Below are 21077 nucleotides of genomic sequence, written 5' to 3' on the forward strand. Positions count from 1 at the left end.
CCACCAATTTTCTAAGGAAGATTTGATTACAGAACCGTTGAGTTGGCAGAGTATTCGCGAATTTTGGCGTATATTTTGGAACTTGAATTTACGCTTTTGATTAGAATTGTGAATTGAATTGGAAGACAAGATCTTTTGGATCATTTAGACTTGGTATATTGGTTATTTGAGTGGTGCTTGTTGTGTGAGAGATCAAGATTTTAAGGGATAGCTTTTTTTTTCTGGGAAAATTTCAATATATTTAACTAGTTATAATAATAATGGACGTTAGTGCTTTAACAAATCATGATGATACATCAAATGGTAATCAATTGGGGAAACAAGTAGATCAAGGTATAGGATCATTAGTGAATAAAGAGAATATTGATAAGAAAGAAGGTGAACTCCCTAAGAATGATGATAAGAATGGTAATGAAAGTGATAGTACATTATCTGATGTTGATTCAATTAAACCAAATAATGATGATGATGGAGATTTAACAGATTTTGAAATATCAGATGATGATGATGATGATGATAATAATAATGTTGATTCTAAGAAATTGTCTTGTATAATACCGGATTGTTCTCAAAATTTTAATAAATCTGATTTACTTTCCACACATATAAAAGAAACTCATCCAAATGCATCAAATCTTTCAATTCAATCACCATATTGGATTAAATTTTTAAAGAATTTCCAAGAAAAAAATAATAAAAACTCATCATTAGGTGAGAATGAACTAATTGATATTGAAAAAAGTCTTGAAAGATATTCAACTTTCAATAATCAACAAGATTTCCAAGATTCATTAATTAATGATTCTAAAATTGTTAATTTTAATGATATTCATAATATTGAATTCATAGATTTAATTGAACAAACTCCCAAAAGACAAAAAAATTCATTAACTGATATAAATTCAAATTTACAAAAATCATTTACCAAAGATGATGAAGATTTTAAATCATATATTTCAAATATCACAAAAAATTCATTTCAAAACCTAGAAAGCACATCTAATGATTTACCACCAAATGAAGAAATCGATTCAATTGAAAACATTGATGATTTGAAAAATTTATATGATTCATTAAAAAGGAAATATACTTGGTCATTAGAAGTTGAACAATTAATAACGAATGATTTAATTAATTTAAAGAAAACTCATGAAAATCAATGGAATAAAAATCAAATTTTATTAAATGGTCATATTGAATTAGAAATTGATGAAAATCAATCATTATATCAAATGAAATGAAATGAAATAATATAAAATAAAATGGATAATTTGCTTTTTTAGTTTGAAATTTGTAGTTAGTTTATATGAATGTTGTCCAAACCAGGCTCATCGAGCAAATATTCCGCGAAAATCAAAAAAAAATTTATTATACTTATAGAAATTTAAAATTAATTATGGGTTGTGAATTTAAATATTGTTATTTATTAAACAAAGATTAATTAGATATTATTAAATATGGACTCACATCATAGAAATCAACTCTCTCCTATACATGAAACATCCACAACAGCTAGCTTAACAGATACAGAAGATAGTGCATATGATAAATATGGATTAGATGAATTATTTGATCAACTAAGGAAATCAAATTCAAATAAAACAAATAAAGTTGATAAAGAAGAAGATGGTGATGAATTTAGTAAAATTAAAAAATCTATTGCTAAACTACCCAAAATTCAAGAAAATGATGAAACATTATCTGATAATTTTTCTAAATCAAGAACATCTGATAATAAGACTAAATTTGGAGGAAATATTTCTATAATAAATGATTCTATTCAAATTTCCAAAAAACCATCAACCAATGTAAAGGAAACTTCAGGTTCAAAATGGTTTGATATGCCAAAGGGAGAATTAACACCATCTATCAAGAGAGATTTGAAAATCTTGGAACAAAGAGCTGCATTAGATCCAAAGAGACACTATAAAAAAGATAAATGGAAAACTCCTGAATTTTTCCAAATTGGTACTATTGTTGAAGGTAATACAGAATATTATTCTGCAAGATTGAAAAATAAAGAACGTGAACAAACTATCCTGGAAAGTGTTATGAATGATGAAGATACAAAACATTATTTTAAAAGAAAATATGATGAAGTTCAAATAAAGAAAACTTCTGGTAAAAAAGCTCATTATAAAAAAGTTAAAGAAGCAAGACGTAAGTTTTGAAGTAAGCATCGATTATATAGTAAATACATATGATTTATATGATTTATATCAAATTAAATCAATTTAATTGTAGTTTTAGACCTGTTACCTATATACTTATTATTTCCGAGGGTTTCAATGGGTTGTTCACCTGACAACATTATTTCTTAACTATGGTACTTCTATGACAACCACCTCGGAATATACCATATCGAGTAAAAACAAAACTTACCCGCCAATTTTTGTTTTGATGTTTGATTTTTTTTGAATATGTGGATTTAATTTTTTCTTTGAAATCAGAAATCAAAATTGAAATCAGAAATTGAAAGATTCTTATAAATTCAAAGAAGAAGTTGAAATTCAAATCTTTTATTTGTTTTTGGAAAAGATCTTTAAATTGGATTGAATTTGATTTGATTATTTGTTAATTAATTCCTGTTTTTATTGAAGCAACCATTCACTTGTGTCAAATATTGAAGGCAAAAGAACCCAGATCAACAAGCCAATTGTGAGTATTATAGCTAAACAAAGTGTGCTGATTACGATTAAATAAGTGGAATTAGGCGGCTATATACAAATATTTTGAACTAGTTTCCCATTTCAATTGTGTTTGTTGTTTGTTGATTATTTTGTTTTGGAATTTTCCTACGCTGATTCCATATTTTGATCTAGATCACATATTTTGATTTCGTGAAAAGAAAAATTTATGAAATTAACACACATTTTAGATCCTTAAATAAAGAAGAAAGAGATATAAAGAGATATAGATATAACCAAAATGAGTGATATTAGTGTGATTCTTGAAAATGCGATCTTAAGTCCTGATCCAGTTAAACGTAATGAAGCTGAAGCTCAATTAAAGAGTTTATCTGAAGAAAATTTCTTAATGTATATTGGTTTATTAACTCAAACTCTTGCTGATGAATCAATTAAACCTGAAGTTAGAATATTAGCTGGTATTCAATTGAAAAATCAATTGACTTCAAAAGATCAACAAAAGAAAAAACATCAAGCTGAACGTTGGATAAGTTTAGATCAAAATTCTAAATCTCAAATTAAAGAAATTTCTTTAAAAGCTTTATTAAGTCCTATTGATAGGGTTGCAAATTCTGCTGCTCAATTAGTTGCTGCTATTGCTGATATCGAATTACCAAGACAAGAATGGAATGATTTGATTGGTATAATTGTCGAAAATACTAAACCTGAAAAACCTGAACATGTTAAACGTGCTTCTTTATTGGCTATTGGTTATATTTGTGAAACTTCTGATCCAAATGATGCTGGTGTTGTTAGTCAATCTAATGGTATCTTAATTGCAATTGTTCAAGGTGCCCAATCTTCAGAAACTTCTAAAACTGTTCGTTTAACCGCATTAAATGCTCTTGTTGATTCTTTAGAATTTATTAAATTTAATTTTGAACGTGAAGGTGAAAGAAATTATATCATGCAAGTTGTTTGTGAAGCTACTCAAGCTGATGATGATGATTTACAAGCTGCTGCTTTTGGTGCTTTAGCTCGTATTATGTCTTTATATTATTCTCATATGAGTGTTTATATGGAAAAGGCACTTTATGGATTAACAGTTGCTGGTATGCAAAATAAAAATGAACAAGTTGCTTGTATGGCTGTGGAATTTTGGAGTACAGTTTGTGAAAATGAAATTGAAATTGCCCTTGAAAAAGAAGAATTCCCAGATTCTCCATTAAATTCTTATAATTTTGCAATTGTTGCCCTTCAAGATATTTTACCAACTTTATTTCAATTATTAACAAGACAAAATGAAGATTTAGATGATGATTCTTGGAATGTTTCAATGGCTGCTGGTGCTTGTTTACAATTATTTGCTCAAGATACTGGTAATTATGTTGTTCAACCAACTTTACAATTTGTTGAAGCAAATATTAGTTCACCAGAATGGAGAAATCGTGAAGCTGCAGTTATGGCATTTGGTTCAATCTTGGATGGTCCAGATAGAGAACAATTAAAAGTATTAATTGGTCAAGCTTTAATTCCAATCTTAAATTTAATTCATGATGAAAATTTACAAGTTAAAGATACTGTTGCTTGGTGTATTGGTAGAATTGCTGATTTAATTATTGATGCTATTGATATTGATCAACATTTACCAATTGTTATTCAAACTATTATTAAAGGTTTACAAGATCATGGTAAAGTTTCTACAAATTCTTGTTGGACTTTAATAAATATTGTAGAAAAATTAAATCAAAGTGCTCAACATGATGAAACTTCTCCATTATCTAAATATTATTCAAATTTAGTTCCAATTTTAATTCAAGTTTCTGGTAGAGGTGATAATGAATATAGTGCAAGAGCTTCTGCATATGAAGCTTTATCTACATTAGTTCTGTTTAGTGCTAATGATGTTATGCCAATTGTTAATAATATTGCTCAAGAAGTTTTAACAAGAATTGAACAAACTGTTCAATTACAATCTCAACTTGTTTCAAATGAAGATAAATCTAATCTGGAAGAATTACAATCAAATATTTTAAATTTATTAACAAATATTATTAGAAGAGTTGGTTCAGAAGTTGCTCCAGTATCTGATAATTTAATGGAATTATTTTTAAAATTATTACAAGCTCAACAACAAAATTCAAGTATTGAAGAAGATGTTTTCATTGCTATTAGTGCACTAGCAGGTTCAGTGGGTCAAGATTTTAATAAATATATGACTGCATTCTTACCATTCTTGACTAATGCATTAAATCAAACAGAATCACCAGTTTCAAATACTGCTGTGGGATTAGTTGCAGATATTTCTCATTCATTAGGTGAAAATTTCATTCAATATTCTGAAGGTTTATTAAATATCTTGGGTTCAATTGTTTCAAATAATAACGTTAGAAAAGAATTAAAACCATTTGTTTTATCATCATTTGGTGATATTGCTTCAGCAATTAATTCACAATTTAAACCTTATTTACAAGTTGTTTTTGAAATTTGTCATGGTGCACAAAATTCTCAACCTGAAAATTCATCAATTGAAGCTTTAGATTATGTTTTAAATGTTCGTGAATCTGTTTTGGATTGTTATGTTGGTATTGTTGGTGGATTACATGAAGAAGCTGATGCTTTATTCCCATTTGTTCAACAAATTTTTGAATTATTAGCAACAATTAATGAAGATCCAGCATTAACTTTATCAGAAAGTGTTTCAAAATCTGCAGTTGGTTTAATTGGTGATTTAGCACAAATTTTTGCAGATGGTAGAATTAAAACTGCATATAATCAAGATTGGATTACACAATTGATTAAAAAGACAAGAAATAATCCAAGTTTCCAACAAAATACTAAAGATACTGCAAGATGGGCAAGAGAACAACAAAAACAACAAATTAATTTATAAGTTCCCCACTTATAATTTGTTGTTTTTCGTTTTTGGTTCAATTAAATCATTTTTTTCCACTATTTTCATTATTATTTTACATCTCACCCTTTTTTGCATTCATTTTTTACAAATCATCTCTCTCTCATATTTTTTCATAGTTTTTCACAAATTTTTTGAAAAAAGTCTTTTATAAATTATTTAAAAATTTATATAGACTCATATACCCAAAGTTATTAATTTTATGAAATCTTTTTTACTATTATTTATAATGTCATTTTACTTTTTTTCTTTTTCAATTACACTTTATCATGATCTCTCTATTTCTTATCTCTAATGTCTCTTCTCTATTCATAGTTTTTAAGTTCTTCTTACTCGTCATCTCATAAATTTCTCTCTTATACATATACAAAGTTTAATAAATTATTAAGTCAATTATCATATGATATATAGCTTACAATTAACCCAATTATAATTAGACCTAAATAGTAACTATATCTTACACATAAATGACGTTCTGTCGACAATATTATAAATGACCGATCATTATAATTATGCTCTATTACTATATAGATCTAAAGTATCTACAAAAGTTTCATTAAAAGGTCTTCCAGTTTGACAACACCCAATAATTTCAAAGTTATAGTAAGTTCTTCTCTCAAGATATCAATGACTTTTGAAGTACCTTCTTCACCATAAGTTTGTAAAGCATAAAGAAAAGATCTTCCTAAACCAACACTTGTTGCACCCAATGCTAAAGCTTTAACGATATCTGATCCTCTTCTTATACCACCATCAATCAAAATTTCAGTCTTGTGATATAAGTTTCTTTTTTTCAATTCTGGTACAATTGTTGATAAAACTTCAATACTTGATCTAGTTGTATCTAATTGTCTTCCACCATGATTTGAAATGACAAACCCTTCAAACCCAAGCTCAACAGATTTGATAGCATCTTCAACAGTTTGGATCCCTTTTAATATGATTTTCAAGCTTGTAGATTGACGTATCTTGATTAAATCATTCCAATTCAAATCAGATGCAAATATCGCTGGAATTTTTTCATAATGTGATGTATCACGGATACGTAATTCATGTTCTCTTTTACCTAAAGATGCAACATCAATAGTAAAGAAGATGGCTTTAATTTTACCAGTTTCTTCAGCTTCTTTAATCTTTTCCAAAATTTCATCAACGGTTTTTCTAAGGTTTAATTGTAACCATTGATCAACTTTTCCATTATTATGTGAATCAACTTGTTTTTGTAGAGGAATGGTACTTAATCCTGGAATCATTTGGGTCAAATTGTTTTTCCCAGCAGCTCTAGCAAGAGGTAATTCACCTTCATTGTTACCATCAAATGAAGCACCATGGAAAGCAGTTATATAAAAAGGTAAAGATGAATATGAACCCAAGACATTTGTTTCTAATGAGACTTGAGAAACACTTCTCAACACTCTTGGTTTGAAATAGATTCTTTTAAAAGCTTTTTGGTTTTCCCTTAATGTTATTTCATCTTCAGCTCCAGTTCTATAGTACGCAAAAGTTTCAGGTGTTAATGACTTTTGGGCAATTGATTCAAAATCGTTCAAATTGAAGACTCTTGATAAATCAGGCTTAGTATATGTTAATTTACCATCTTTGGATTGAAGTTTTTGAATTAGTTTAAATTTCAAATCTGCGGGAAGATTAGATAACTTATAAGCATGATTTTGGATAATGACGAGATCATCGTCATTGATCTCAATCTCTTGTGTCATGATTTGTGAGTTAGATTGAGGGTCCTAATGGATAGAGAGAGACAATGGAGAGTCCAAAACATTGGTTAACCAAATATTTGCTTTGACTAGTTACAACTTTATAATAAAACGCAGTCACCACAGTTTCCTAATGTAGGATCACAGGCGATAACTCATACCACACTTAAGGGATTTCAATTTGGAAAGTTTCATGAGGGTAGCATTGTATTACTAGCTGCGAGTATAATTCATCATTCGTCCATGTAACAATATATTGATGGTAGTACTTGTGTCAATTGAATTTTGTTCAATTCTTGACCTGCCAAATTAATAGATTTAGCTCTGGCATAATTGGCTTCATCAAGCTGGAGAGATTGATAGTGAAAACATATTGAAGTAGCTTTATAACAGGTATGTTTGAATGTCTAACAAATAGCGATTTGACCAATTGGTGTTATTTGATGGAACTTTGATAATACCAGTGCCTAGCTGATGGAGGATGATATGAGACTTGAGTTTATAATTACCCCGGATTTTAGATATTAATGTTCTCAAATTCTGAATATAAACTGCAATAGATCGATATTATGAAAAGTGAGTAATTATATGATCTTATTGAAATTGAGAAGTTTCAGAGTTTTAGTTGTTCGTCTTGATTACATTCACTTTAGTCTTATCGTTTTATACCAGATTATCATTTTGGTGATCAGAGTTGTAATGAGTCGAATTGGTAACTACTTGTAGATCTATGTTATATATTCTCAATTCTGTTGAAGCCCTCTAAACAAAAAGTTTAGATCATTGGATCTTCATACAAGATTATCATTTTTTCCGTATAGTTTTGTTTCCGTTGAATGGCGTTGGCGTATACTTAATGTTCTCAATATTGAATATTATGATAATCAAAATGAAGGCTATTAATGAGTATAAAAGACACTAAAAATTCATCATAATGGTTTAAATTATTCAAGACCTGTACTCAAGACCATTATAACTAGTAAAATGGGGTCTTCTTCAAAATCTAATTCAAATGAATCAACAAAACTTGAACTTGTTATTAATGAATTGTTAAAAGATTTGAAATTGAAGAATAAAGAGCTTGAACATCCCTCTACTGAAACCACCACCAATGAAGGTTCTGATGGCTCCAAAGATGATACTTATCCTTTATTGACCCTTGTTGAAAACCTCAAGACTGAATTAAATAAAACTCAAACAAATCATCATGATTTGAGAAAACTTTATCAAGATTTAGTATTTGAAAATAATAAATTGAAAACTTCCAAGAAATATGCAATTTTCAAATCAAAACAAATTGAAAATTCTAGAGATTATTTAGTCAAATCAAACAAGGTATTAATTGAAAAGCAAAAAGAAGAAGAGTTTGAAATTAAAAGATTAAGAACAGAACTTCATCAATTTAAACATCCAATTAGATCCAATTTACAAGGGAATCATATTTTCAAGGCTGTTAAAAACTATTTTTCACAGCAGAATGATGAATTGAAAGATGCAATTAGTGGTAATTCTCCTAAAAATGATCTATCAGTTAGTTCATCAAAAGTTAAATTACCAAAAGTTAAACCATCAAAAAGTTTCCAAACACTTGATCAACTTGAAAAAACCACTAGAGTACATTGGATAGATGTCTTGTTCCTGGTGGGTTTCCTGTTTTTCATTTTCATTTTCCCAATGGTTTCCTCTTCTAAAGTTTAGATCATTGAACTTGGTATTAATGATCATCATAGGTCACTCAATTATAATAGATTAATTTAAAATGTTTTATACTCGTTAATTTTTCAAATATGTAGAGCTCAAACACATTTCCGACGATGACATAAATCCGAAGAAAATATAAAAAAATCAAAATCAAAACATCAACAGATTCAAAACATTAGATCAGAATGATACCAGATAATTAATTGATTTTTGACATTCCACCAAACATCACCGCCATAGCGTTCAATCACCATGTCTGAGCCAAAATTCTTGATCAACAATATGACAAGTTTAAATTATAATCCAGTACCATTTGATGATACTTATGTTCTTTATGATCCTCAAGATCCAATATCAACAATATCAGTTTATTTTTCATTATTACCAATTGGAATATTGATTTTTTATTTATCATGGTTCATTGTGACTAGAGAAATAGAACCAGTTATCATTGCAGGTGGTCAAGTTGTTAATGATATAATTAATAATATTGTTAAGAATATTATAAAAGAAGAAAGACCTTTAGCTATTGATGGATTTCAATCAAATGGGTTAAGATCTGGTTATGGTATGCCAAGTGCACATTCCCAATTTATGGGATTTTTCGCTATATTCTTTACATTGAAGATTTGGTTAAATTGGAAAGATTTAACTTGTATAAGGAAAATTTTAGGTACATTGGGTGTTTATATCCTTGGTTCATTAGTTGCATTTTCAAGAGTTTATTTATATTATCATAGTTATAAACAAGTTGCAGTTGGTGTTTTATTAGGAACTGCAATTGGTGCACCATATTTCCTCGTAACTAGCATTGCTAGATCTTTAGGTTTAATTGATTGGATTATAAGTTGGAAAATTGTTAATTTATTTTGGGTTAAAGATTCAACTTTCCATTCTCCATTAACTTTAAAAGAAGAATATCAATTATGGGAACAAATAAAGGAAAATCAAGTTAATAAAAAGCATAAATGAGTGTTGATATTATAGAGTTATATCGCTAGATTTACATAGAAGGTTAAAATAATTTTGCATTTTAAGAATATTTATATGTAGAACAAAAGTAGGGCAAGAAAAAAGCTCAAAAATTTGCACGTGTAATAGTATATATAGAAAAAAAACAACTAACTTTATATATAGAAACGACCAACAACATCAGCTAATTATGGTTCAACATCATCCATAACAATTCTTCTTGCAACATTTTCATAAGGTGTATAACTAATTTCCACAATTTCATTTCTTGGGAATTTTAAAGAAGGTATATCATAACAAGAACAAGCCATTAAATAACCATACAACACTGCAAGAACAGATTCATGAGCGATAATCAGAATATCACCACTCATTCTTTCCATTTCTAATAATAATGGTTCCATTCTAACAGCTAAATCATGATAAGATTCAGCTCTTGGATAACGATGATGATAAGGATCATTTAAATCTTGTTCATATTCATCTGGGAATTGTGATTTAATTTCATCTTGTGTCATATCTGCAACTTCACCTGGATTTAATTGATTTAATTGATAACGTTCACGAACTGTAATTCCCTTTTGACGGAATGGATTTGCAGTTGATGAAGTTCTTTTCCTTGTTGCAGTCCAAACAACAAATGAATCTTCACTTGATCCATCTGCAGTTGGTGGTTGTCTAATTTTATGTTTTATATTTAAATTATCTGTACTTTGATTTGCAGAATTTGTATTTGAATTGAAATTTGAATTCAAATTTGAATGAGAATTTGTGTAAGCACTAAGGAAAGGTGGATGTATTGATTGTTTATTTGTTGTACCTGATTGACCTAACAAATTATGATTCCCACCAGCCATAACAACATTAACAAATGAAGGTTTTTTCTCTAATTTTTTTCTTTTGGAAACATGATTTAATAATTTTGAACTTAATTTTTCTGAAAATTCTAAACCTGATTTATTTAATTCTTCATCATCAATATATTTATCTAAATCAGATTTACCACATCTTGCAAAATAAACACAACCATTTTTAATTTTGGAATTCATTAAGAAAAACACAATTCTATTAATTAAATAACCATATTGACTATTATTCATGATTAATCGATCACCAAAATTAATAAATTTAATAAAACTTAATGCTGATTCATCTTCATTACCTTCATTCATCTTAATATAAATTGGTGCATTAGTTTTAATTCTATTAATATAATCTTCTTTAGCTTGTTTTGGATTCCAACCAATATAATCAGGAGAACTTGCAGCGTTTGCAACATTTCTTGCTAATAATTCATCATCATCAACAATAGATTCAATAAATAATACTTTTATCCCCTTTGAGCCAAATTCATTTTGTAAATCTAAACGATCTTTTGGTAAGGCATTTAATGCATCATAAATTGCAACTTGACCTTTTTCAATTTCAAAAAAATTTGAAATACCATCAAGACAATCCTTAAGAACTTTTTGTCTTAATTTGATACCAATTTCAGTTTTCGGTACTGCACTAAAATAATCTTGTGGTATATCATCTTCAAAATTTTTATAAACAGCTCTTCTATAATCACCAACATGGAATGGATGAGTCTTAACACCTAACCATCTTAAATAACGAGTAATAGAAACAGCTAAATGAGTTTTACCTCTAGCAGGTAATCCAACAAGAACAATCAAAACTTGACCAGCATGGAATAAACGACCAGATTCAGTTGAATATAATTGAGCAGGGAAAATATGATCCAAAGATAATTTTGAATGAACACCATCAATTGTTGTAGAATTTATTGAATCTCTACGATTTTGTTGTGACCAACGATCTGAAATTCTTGCAGAATAATTTCCTGGTAATTTTGGTTGTTGAATTTGTGTTGATGATTGAATATCATCATCTGAATCAATAGCAGACATTATAACCTTTAGACCAAATCAAATTGAATAACCAAACACACAGAACAAAACAGTAATAACCTGAAATAACCTATGATAGCACCAACACCAAAACAATATCTTTATAGATCTATAATAAATTGTTAGTGGTCTTTTGTGTTTTTGGTGTCTTTGTTTATTGCTGATTTGTCAAATGCTTAAAGGCAAAATGGACGAATTGGAAATCATCCGGGGTATTCGCGAAAAAAAACATTACTATGGATTAAGTAATCACATACACAAAAATTATATAATCCATACAAAAGTTATATATAATACTCAAAAAGGTATTAGAATTAATAGAGACTCTACATTTCAGTATTATTTTATTGCGTAAAATACATTTATTGCTTTAACCAAACCAAATTATATTAAAAAAGATATTTTGTAAAAATTTTTTAAATATAAAAAATTTATTCAGCTTTACCACCTTTTCTTTGGATTAAAGCTTTACGATCTTTATCTAAATGTAATTTTGTAATAACAACTTTTGATGGATGAACGTTAATTGGGATAGTAGCACCGTTTGATTTTTCTTTGGTTAATTTATCAACTTGAACAGCGAATTTTAATCTGTAAACTGATGAAATTTTACCTTCTTGACCTTTTTTAGAACCACGAACAACTAAAACTTGATCTTCTTTTCTAATTGGTAAAGCTTTGACACCATATTGTTCACGTAATTCTTTTGATAATGGAGCTGATAAAAGAGCACGACGAACTGATGATGGAGCTGTGAAATAAGCTTTTCTAGCTTTGCTTCTTGAGCTTGAAACGTCTATAAGGGAATGTTAGTATATAATTCTAGGTGTTGGTTAATAGTGGATAGTTTAGATAAAGAGATGATGTTATATGGTTATTATCTTTGTTATATGGTGATATTGAATATGTCTAATGTCATAGTTTTTGTATTTACTTAATCTTGAATCTGTATGTATATGAAATTCTTGTATAATGTGATAAACCTTGAATAGTTCCAATACTTCATAATGATATATTCTCTTTATTCTGATTCTTTTATAGTTCTCTTCTTGTTTGTATAATACTATTGATTTTTTACATTCTTGTTGAGTCTATTAGGTTTTATAGTATAATTCCTTTCCTCTATAATGATACAACACCCTATTCCCTAATACAAAAATATTCTCTTCTTTGTCTCCACTCTCTTCTCTCATCCTGTCCACATAGTACTTCTATCACATACCTAATGATTGTTTAGCCATCTTTGATATGTTGTGGTTAACTCTTCCTTAAGATAATGTTAGTTTGTTGTATAGAAATAAGTTTCAATACTTTTTTGTCAAAGCAGGAAACGAAGAGTCTGATGGGAGGTTCTGAGTCAGCGCTTAGTCAGTCGCGCTTTGTTTTTTTCAACTTCAACTTCAGAACACCAGAAAAAAAACTTGTTTTTGTTTGGGGAAAAGCGAGTCTGTTGCACGGGTTGGGAGGAGAGTGGTGTGTGGGTGTAATAATAACAAAAGGGTATAGAGAGTAGCCCTAAATGAGTATCATGTGATATATCTAGGGCATGTGATTGTCAATGTTTATTGTTATTGTTTATTTTCAAAACAATACTTTGTCTTTGATTAAATTAATACATCACAACAACACATTTGAGCAAGAATATTATCGTTATATTATAGGATACAATTAAACAGGATAGTGTTGAAGAAGACAGTGGATGAAATTTGATGTTTAGTTTCACTGAGGTCAGTGGCTTCGTTCAATGATCAATTAAGCGCTGAAATTTAGTTCGTATGAAAGTCAAACAGTTACATGTGTCACAAGTTGTGAATAGCAGATGTTCGATTTAATCCCTTGTTTTAGAGTATTGATGATACATCAGAAGCTCTGGCTTGGATATAATGGATTGATCTTGACCAATGGGTGTGATAGTATCGAGTTAAAACTTAAGACAATTAGAGTATGTTTTTAAGAGCTCTTAACATTATATTTAGGCGCCATTGTGATTTATAGATTATTTTCCATACATTATTTGGTTGGTTAGATGAGAAATATGACCATATACCAAGTGGGACTACACGTACTGTCATTGATTTGGAGGAGCTTTAGATATTGGATCATGTCAGAGTACTATAGATTCAACGTTGACAATTTATCACGTTTGGTTAGATGTGATAGCATTGGTATATGGAATCTGGTTAGTATACACAAAAAAAAACATGGTATTTATGTCCTTATGAATAATTGAACCACTGTATCTATACAACATCAACAAAAAAAAAAACAAATCTTCAACATCACCATCATTTAATACCTTTCAACATCATTTTACAAAATAAAAATAGTTTAAAATAAGTTGGTTTGAGACCAAAATTGCCCATTTTAGGCCCCTCCCGGGGATCGAACCCGGATCAGATTCTCCGGAAAAAACTATGCTAACCATTGCACTAGAGGGGCAACCAAACCAACTGCGCCACGAGAGCACTTTGATCGGATTTAACAGCGGTTTTCGTACCATTTTACATCTGAGGCAAGGTCGGAATTGGCACTGCATTCACGTGACTTGAATTTACCCTCGATTACTGTTTTAGGAAATGTTATTACTTTTGAATTTAAATTAAACGCGTCAGATTTTTCAATTTAGGTAATTTTAAAATCGATATACAAGATATCTTTGTTTACCTTCTGATAAAAAGATACTTGACCATCAACTACAACATCAACATCATCAACATCATCAACACAGTATAATGTCATCACCTGCTGTTTCTTTACCTCCTTCATCTATCGCTGGGAATAATGCTGCTGGTTCAAATTTATTCAGTGATTTAACAAATAATGATCATGATGCAAATAGAGATCCAAATGAACAAAATTTAGAAGATCCAAATCCTCAAGTTGATAGAATTAGAAGAAGAAATTTAGGTAACATTGCAAAAGTTATTGACTTAACAGGTGAAAAAGTTCGTGAAGCTTTTGAACAATTTTTAGAAGATTTTACAATTGAAATTTCAAATGAAAATGCAACACAAGATGAATTAGAAATTAATGAAAGATTTAAAGGGAAAATTTATTTAGCTCAATTAGATTTAATGAAAGCAAATGATTCAAGTACCATTTATATTGATTATAATCATTTAGTTACTCGTGAAAATGGTGTTTTAGCTGCAGCTATTAAAGATCAATACTATAGATTTTTACCTTTTTTACAAAAAGGTCTTAGAAAAATCATCAAAAGATATACACCAAGATTATTAGAAATTGCATCAAATGGGATCATATCAAATGATTCTGCCAATGATTTAGATCCACAAGCTTCAAGTATTAATCAAAATGAACGTATAATTCAAATAAGTTTTTATAATTTACCAGAATTATTAAAGATCAGAGAATTAAGAGGTGAACAAATTGGTGCATTAAGTTCCATATCAGGTACTGTGACAAGAACTTCAGAAGTTAGACCTGAGTTATTTAAAGGTTCATTCATTTGTGATAATTGTAGAGCTATAGTGGAAGGTGTTGATCAAATTTTCAAATATACAGAACCAACACATTGTCCAAATGCAGAATGTGGGAACCAAGCTTATTGGTCATTAGATATTTCTAAATCACAATTTGTTGATTGGCAAAGAGTTAGAGTTCAAGAAAATTCAAATGAAATTCCTACAGGTTCAATGCCTAGAACTTTAGATATTATCTTGAGAGGTGAATTAGTTGAAAGAGCAAAACCTGGTGATAAATGTAAATTTGTTGGTACTGAAATTGTTGTTCCTGATTTATCACAATTAGGTATTCCTGGTGTTAAACCTTCATCTATAAGAGATTCAAATACAAATACAAGAAATGATGGTTTAAATTCAGGTGTTTCAGGTTTAAAAGAATTAGGTGTTCGTGATTTAACTTATAAAACTGCATTTTTAGCATGTCATGTATCTTCAATGATTACAGGTGAAGATATTGATAGAATTTTCAATAAATTTGATAATGATGATGAAAATGATGAATTTAAAAATGATAATGATCAAGCTAAATTTTTAGGAAGTTTAACAAAACAAGAAATTGATGAATTAAAAGAAATGGTTAAAGATGAACATATTTATTCAAAATTAGTTTCTTCAATTGCACCAGCTGTTTATGGTCATGATATTGTTAAAAAAGGTGTCCTGTTACAAATGCTTGGTGGTGTTCATAAAAAAACAGTTGATGGTATTAATTTAAGAGGTGATATTAATATTTGTATCGTTGGAGATCCATCAACTTCAAAATCACAATTCTTAAAATATGTTACAAGTTTTGCACCAAGATCTATTTATACTTCAGGTAAGGCATCATCAGCTGCAGGTTTAACAGCTGCTGTTGTTAGAGATGAAGAAAGTGGTGAATTTACAATTGAAGCTGGTGCTTTAATGCTTGCCGATAATGGGATTTGTTGTATTGATGAATTTGATAAAATGAATTTAAACGATCAAGTTGCAATTCATGAAGCTATGGAACAACAAACTATTTCAATTGCTAAAGCTGGTATTCATGCTACTTTAAATGCAAGAACTTCAATTTTAGCTGCTGCAAATCCAATTGGTGGTAGATATAATAGAAAATTTGGCCTTAGAGCAAATTTAAATATGACTGCACCAATTATGTCAAGATTTGATTTATTTTTCGTTATCTTGGATGATTCAAATGAACGTACAGATACTTTATTAGCAAGTCATATTGTTGATTTACATATGAAAAGAGATGATGCAATTGATCCACCATTTTCTGCTTCACAGGTTTTACGTTATATTAAATATGCAAGAACTTTTAAACCTAAAATGACAAAAGAAGCAAGAGATTTCCTTGTTGAAAGATATAAAGAATTAAGATCTGATGATGCCCAAGGGTTTGGTAGATCATCTTATAGAATTACTGTTCGTCAATTAGAATCTTTAATTAGATTATCAGAATCTATTGCAAGAGCAAATTGTGTTGATGAAATTACACCAACTTTTGTTGCTGAAGCTTATGAATTATTAAGACAATCAATTATTAGAGTGGAACATGATGATGTTGAAGTTCCTGAAGATGAAGATGATGAAGATGCTCAAAGACCACCGGAACAACAAGATCAAGCTGAAAATTTACAACAAGATCAAGATGCTGAAGGTGATCAAGATATGAATGATGGAAATGATCGAGATGATGGTGCTTCAAAGAAGAAAAAGAAATTAGTCATATCATATGAAAAATTCACCAAGATTGTTCATATTATTGTTCCGAAAATTGCAGAAGTTGATCGTAATAATGAAGAAGCAATGACACTTGATGCAATTGCAGATTATTATTTACATCAAATTGAGTCAGAATTAGATACAGAATCTAAATATTGGAATGAAAGAGAAATTGTTTTCAAAGTTGTTAAAAGATTAGTCAAAGAAAGAACTTTAATGAAGATCAGAGATGAATTAGACTCTGAAACTTTAGAAGAAAGACAAGAAACTGAAAGTGAACGTGAAATAAGATTAAGTGAAGCTAGAAAACAATTAAAAATGCGTTATGTCTTACATCCAAACACTGCAATTATGGAAAATTTTGCACCAGAAGCTGAACAAGAAGAAAATTAAGCTTCTTGTGGATGATTGATTTGTATAATAGATGGGTTTTTATCGGTTCATGTTCATAATAATTTGTTAAGTTTAATGTATGTTTGATTTTGATATAATAGATGTATTTTAGAATTACCAATATTTGTGCTATAATCTCCAGAATTGCACTATAAGGTACTCAAAGACTAGCACAATCAGCCCATGATATCCAATAAGATCAAGTAACTTCGTCCCCATCTAAACCACCTCTGTTCTTCCTTTTCAACCCCATAGTTTCTTCATCTCTTAATTTTTCGCGCATCAATTCTGGAACCGAAACTTTTTTCAACAAAAACTTTAAAACCAAAGAAACTCAATTATGGGTCAATAAAATACGTATCATTAGAAAACAACTATCAGATCAAAAAATGTTCTCAATTGTGACAAGATCAGCTTGTAAGAATGCTCAAAGATCCATTCTTCTGGTGAAAACTTCACCTATAAAGATTTTATCAATTTCTAATCTCAATTCATCAAGATCTATTTTAACTAATCGTCAATATTCATCAACTACTGATTCATCCAATTCATCCAATTCAAATACAAATCAAAAAACTAAAAAAGATTCCAAACCAAAGATCCCACTATGGGCAAGAATTAAAACAGCTTCAACTTTTGCCATAGCTACAACTGTTGTATTAGGTGCCACTGGTTTAGCAGGTTTAGTTATTTATTTAGTAGTTTCAGAAATTGTTTTACCATCAGGGGATACTCAAGTTTTCAATAAAGCTGTTGGATTAATTGAAAAAGATGAAAAATGTCAAGAATTATTGAATTTAGAAAAAGGTTCAAGATTAAAAGCTTATGGTGAAAGTAGTGATAATAAATGGACAAGAAATAGACCAATTTCTTCAACAAGACGTATGGATAAATCTGGTAAAGAACATTTATTTATGAGATTTCATGTTGAAAGTCCAACTAAACATGGTTCTGTTCAATTGGAAACTATCCAAGCTGATGTTTTACATCCTGAATATTCTTATATTTATTTAGATGTTCCTGGTGAAAAAAGACAGTATATCATAAATCCTCCAAGACCAAATTTATTAGGTTCAAGGGATCAAAATACAGGATTTTTGGGTGTTAAATGGGGTCCAAAATCAAGTTAAAACTAATGATATATAATGAAGACATATACCCACTTGCCCTTTTTAATGAATCCATTTATTATGATTTTGCATCAAATATATTAACAATATTCCCACACATTACACAAATGAAAATCAAAAATATCACTGTTAAGCAATTAAAAAATTCATGTTATTGATGATTGTATAACTATACATATTAAATTATTATATTAAATTAAAAAAATATCAAACCCCATCCTTATGAATTTGTATTATACAACGATTTTCAAAACAACAGCCATAGCCTAATCAAGGAATGGTAAAATAAAGACAAGAACCAAAGAAATCAATGCAATTGTATTCAAATTACTATAGAATTGAATCTGTGAAGCTTTGTTTTCTAATTCATCACCTGTATAGTTTCCTCTACCTAAAGTGCCATTGCGTCCAATGGTTACATTGTTTGATTTACCTGAAGTCTTAGATTTTATCTTCTTTGCATCATTAGCTTTCAAGACATCTAAACATGTATCACCTGTTAATGTCAATGTACTTTCTAATTCATTTTGAGTTGCAAGTTTATTGTTTAAAACAGCAACCCCTTCAAAATCACAAGTATCAGGTTTACCACCTAACTCTAAGAACACTTCATTGATAACATAAGATGCCTTTTGTCTTGATGAACAATCTGAGAAGAATCCATAAGATCCTAATTTACCATCACTGTTAATAGCTTCACAATCAACAATATTACATGCATAATCGAAAACATGAGTCAAATTATCACTTCTAACAAATGGTGCAAGGCCACATTGTAGGGAAGATTCCAAACATTCACATTTGACTTCATCTGGAGTATGTGGAATTTCTGATGAAGATTCCCATGATTTAGTTGAAATTGGACAATTTGGGAATTTTGGCTCTTTATATAACTCTTTATATTCATCAATTGTTGCGCCTTGTGGATCAACTCTATTGAATTCACGTTCAAGGTTTTGGAAATCTGGTAATTCTTCAACAACACCATCTGAAACCTTTACAACACCATATTGATTTGGTTCTTCAAAATACATATAAGCAATACCACCTGACCAAACATGATTCATTAAACGACTGTATAAAACATCAACTTCAGTAAAAGGACGTGGTCTTTTAACGTTACAACCAAACTCAGAGAAGAAAATTGGAACTGGATAATCTTTGAATTCTTCTGTTCTATCCTTGTAACCACTTGACCAATAAGTGGAATGACCACACCATTCATACATGTTAATACCATAGAAATCAGCTTGAACATCACCACAAGCAAAAAAGTCTGCAACATTGGCTCTTGTTTCAGCATCATCATTGGTTGAATAACCAACAGGAATCTTTCTATAGCCCTTTTCATCAATATAGCTCTTGACATCTCTGATTGATGATTTGACAAAAGGTGAAGCGAATGTATTTGTTTTGTCATTTGTAACTTCATTACCAGCAAAGAACCCCAAGACATTTGGATATTTGTGTAAAGAATCAACAACTTTCTTATATCTATCAAAGATAGTAACATCCCAAGTTGGAGAATCTCTAATAACAGAAACATCTGGTTCACTTAAATCTGCAATAACGTAAATACCAGCTTTTTCAAATGCTTCCATACAAACATCATGATCCAAATCTGTATCAATGGAATAAACACGAACGGTATTGACACCTAATCTTTGTAAATAATCAAGATCTCTAAGACAAATCTTTGGTTCACCTAATGGATCAATGAACTTGATATTACCAGAATCTAATGCAACAATATCACCAGCGACTTTACTTGGTTGATAAGCAATACCTTTGATAAAAAATTGATTCCCATCTTCAACGGTGAAAAACTTGCTACCAAACACTTCAATTGTTGAAAGACCACCAGAGCTTGATCTAGTACTTGAATCTTCATTTTCTTTCAGATCATAATTAGTTAATTTTGGTGATTGTGTTGAGTTTGAATCTAACAGTGATAATCGACCATTCTTGATATTAATGGCGGCGGAAGCCAAAGACAGTAATGCCAACTTCAAGACAACTTTTGGTAACATTATGGCAGTAATGGGTTGAAAATAGCACTTTAAAGCTCTTGATATCAAATGATTCAATTCATGATTCCATTTATGTCCATTGTAAAAGCTCTCCAGTCCAAATAGTTGAGATTCACATGCTGATTTTTTAAATTGACACAAAACCAATTTAACCTTTTTGTGTCCGCCCATGAATTATACCAGCAAAGAAAACCATAGTAACCACAAAGCAAATACTAAAAATCAAATAACCAAAAAAAAAACTACAAAACTTGTTAAAGTCCAAAATAATATATTGTATCATACACAAAAGAAATATAGTTATAAAAATGAGAATATCGAAACAATCGATAATAATGAGAAAAATAAGATCAAAATCAAATTCAGAGTAAACGATAATTTTTTTCAACTTCAACAAATCAAAACCCTCTTCTATAACAAAGCCTCCCCATTTAACATAAAAGATAAATAAAAGAATCTTGATGAAATAATTTGAAAAACAATCATTGTTTAT

At 29.5% G+C, this 21077-nt stretch overlaps 11 protein-coding genes across 11 annotated transcripts; 7 read left to right on the plus strand and 4 right to left on the minus strand.

The window, feature by feature from the left end:
- Nucleotides 1-260: 260 nt before the first annotated feature.
- Nucleotides 261-1241, plus strand: MDN13 (Midasin; the record flags this gene model as incomplete). Its single annotated transcript, XM_011274239.1, has 1 exon — nt 261-1241. One exon carries the CDS (start codon nt 261-263, stop codon nt 1239-1241), a length of 981 nt encoding a protein of 326 aa, XP_011272541.1.
- A 216-nt stretch (nt 1242-1457) lies between these two features.
- On the plus strand, nt 1458-2171 carry FCF2 (Fcf2p; the record flags this gene model as incomplete). The annotated part of the gene is made up of 1 exon (XM_011274240.1): nt 1458-2171. One exon carries the CDS (start codon nt 1458-1460, stop codon nt 2169-2171), a length of 714 nt encoding a protein of 237 aa, XP_011272542.1.
- Nucleotides 2172-2928: 757 nt separating this feature from the next.
- Nucleotides 2929-5520, plus strand: KAP95 (karyopherin beta; the record flags this gene model as incomplete). Its single annotated transcript, XM_011274241.1, has 1 exon — nt 2929-5520. The coding sequence occupies one exon, from the start codon at nt 2929-2931 to the stop codon at nt 5518-5520; it is 2592 nt and encodes an 863-aa protein (XP_011272543.1).
- Nucleotides 5521-6083: 563 nt separating this feature from the next.
- On the minus strand, nt 6084-7259 carry BN7_5208 (uncharacterized protein; the record flags this gene model as incomplete). Its single annotated transcript, XM_011274242.1, has 1 exon — nt 6084-7259. One exon carries the CDS (start codon nt 7257-7259, stop codon nt 6084-6086), a length of 1176 nt encoding a protein of 391 aa, XP_011272544.1.
- Nucleotides 7260-8240: 981 nt separating this feature from the next.
- Nucleotides 8241-8954, plus strand: BN7_5209 (uncharacterized protein; the record flags this gene model as incomplete). The annotated part of the gene is made up of 1 exon (XM_011274243.1): nt 8241-8954. The coding sequence occupies one exon, from the start codon at nt 8241-8243 to the stop codon at nt 8952-8954; it is 714 nt and encodes a 237-aa protein (XP_011272545.1).
- Nucleotides 8955-9209: 255 nt separating this feature from the next.
- CAX4 (dolichyldiphosphatase) lies at nt 9210-9929 on the plus strand (the record flags this gene model as incomplete). Its single annotated transcript, XM_011274244.1, has 1 exon — nt 9210-9929. The coding sequence occupies one exon, from the start codon at nt 9210-9212 to the stop codon at nt 9927-9929; it is 720 nt and encodes a 239-aa protein (XP_011272546.1).
- A 188-nt stretch (nt 9930-10117) lies between these two features.
- Nucleotides 10118-11839, minus strand: BN7_5211 (bifunctional fructose-2,6-bisphosphate 2-phosphatase/6-phosphofructo-2-kinase; the record flags this gene model as incomplete). The annotated part of the gene is made up of 1 exon (XM_011274245.1): nt 10118-11839. The coding sequence occupies one exon, from the start codon at nt 11837-11839 to the stop codon at nt 10118-10120; it is 1722 nt and encodes a 573-aa protein (XP_011272547.1).
- Nucleotides 11840-12270: 431 nt separating this feature from the next.
- On the minus strand, nt 12271-13080 carry RPL26A (60S ribosomal protein uL24; the record flags this gene model as incomplete). The annotated part of the gene is made up of 2 exons (XM_011274246.1): nt 12271-12635; nt 13062-13080. The coding sequence occupies 2 exons, from the start codon at nt 13078-13080 to the stop codon at nt 12271-12273; spliced, it is 384 nt and encodes a 127-aa protein (XP_011272548.1).
- A 1491-nt stretch (nt 13081-14571) lies between these two features.
- Nucleotides 14572-17424, plus strand: MCM6 (MCM DNA helicase complex subunit MCM6; the record flags this gene model as incomplete). The annotated part of the gene is made up of 1 exon (XM_011274247.1): nt 14572-17424. The coding sequence occupies one exon, from the start codon at nt 14572-14574 to the stop codon at nt 17422-17424; it is 2853 nt and encodes a 950-aa protein (XP_011272549.1).
- A 389-nt stretch (nt 17425-17813) lies between these two features.
- TIM21 (Tim21p) lies at nt 17814-18554 on the plus strand (the record flags this gene model as incomplete). Its single annotated transcript, XM_011274248.1, has 1 exon — nt 17814-18554. The coding sequence occupies one exon, from the start codon at nt 17814-17816 to the stop codon at nt 18552-18554; it is 741 nt and encodes a 246-aa protein (XP_011272550.1).
- Nucleotides 18555-18820: 266 nt separating this feature from the next.
- On the minus strand, nt 18821-20755 carry GAS2 (1,3-beta-glucanosyltransferase; the record flags this gene model as incomplete). Its single annotated transcript, XM_011274249.1, has 1 exon — nt 18821-20755. One exon carries the CDS (start codon nt 20753-20755, stop codon nt 18821-18823), a length of 1935 nt encoding a protein of 644 aa, XP_011272551.1.
- Between the last annotated feature and the right edge of the window lie 322 nt (nt 20756-21077).

The sequence above is a fragment of the Wickerhamomyces ciferrii genome, contig 00203 (genome assembly GCF_000313485.1).
Source record: "Wickerhamomyces ciferrii WGS project CAIF00000000 data, strain NRRL Y-1031 F-60-10, contig 00203, whole genome shotgun sequence".
In the NCBI taxonomy this organism is placed as follows: Eukaryota; Fungi; Ascomycota; class Saccharomycetes; order Phaffomycetales; family Wickerhamomycetaceae; genus Hansenula; species Hansenula ciferrii.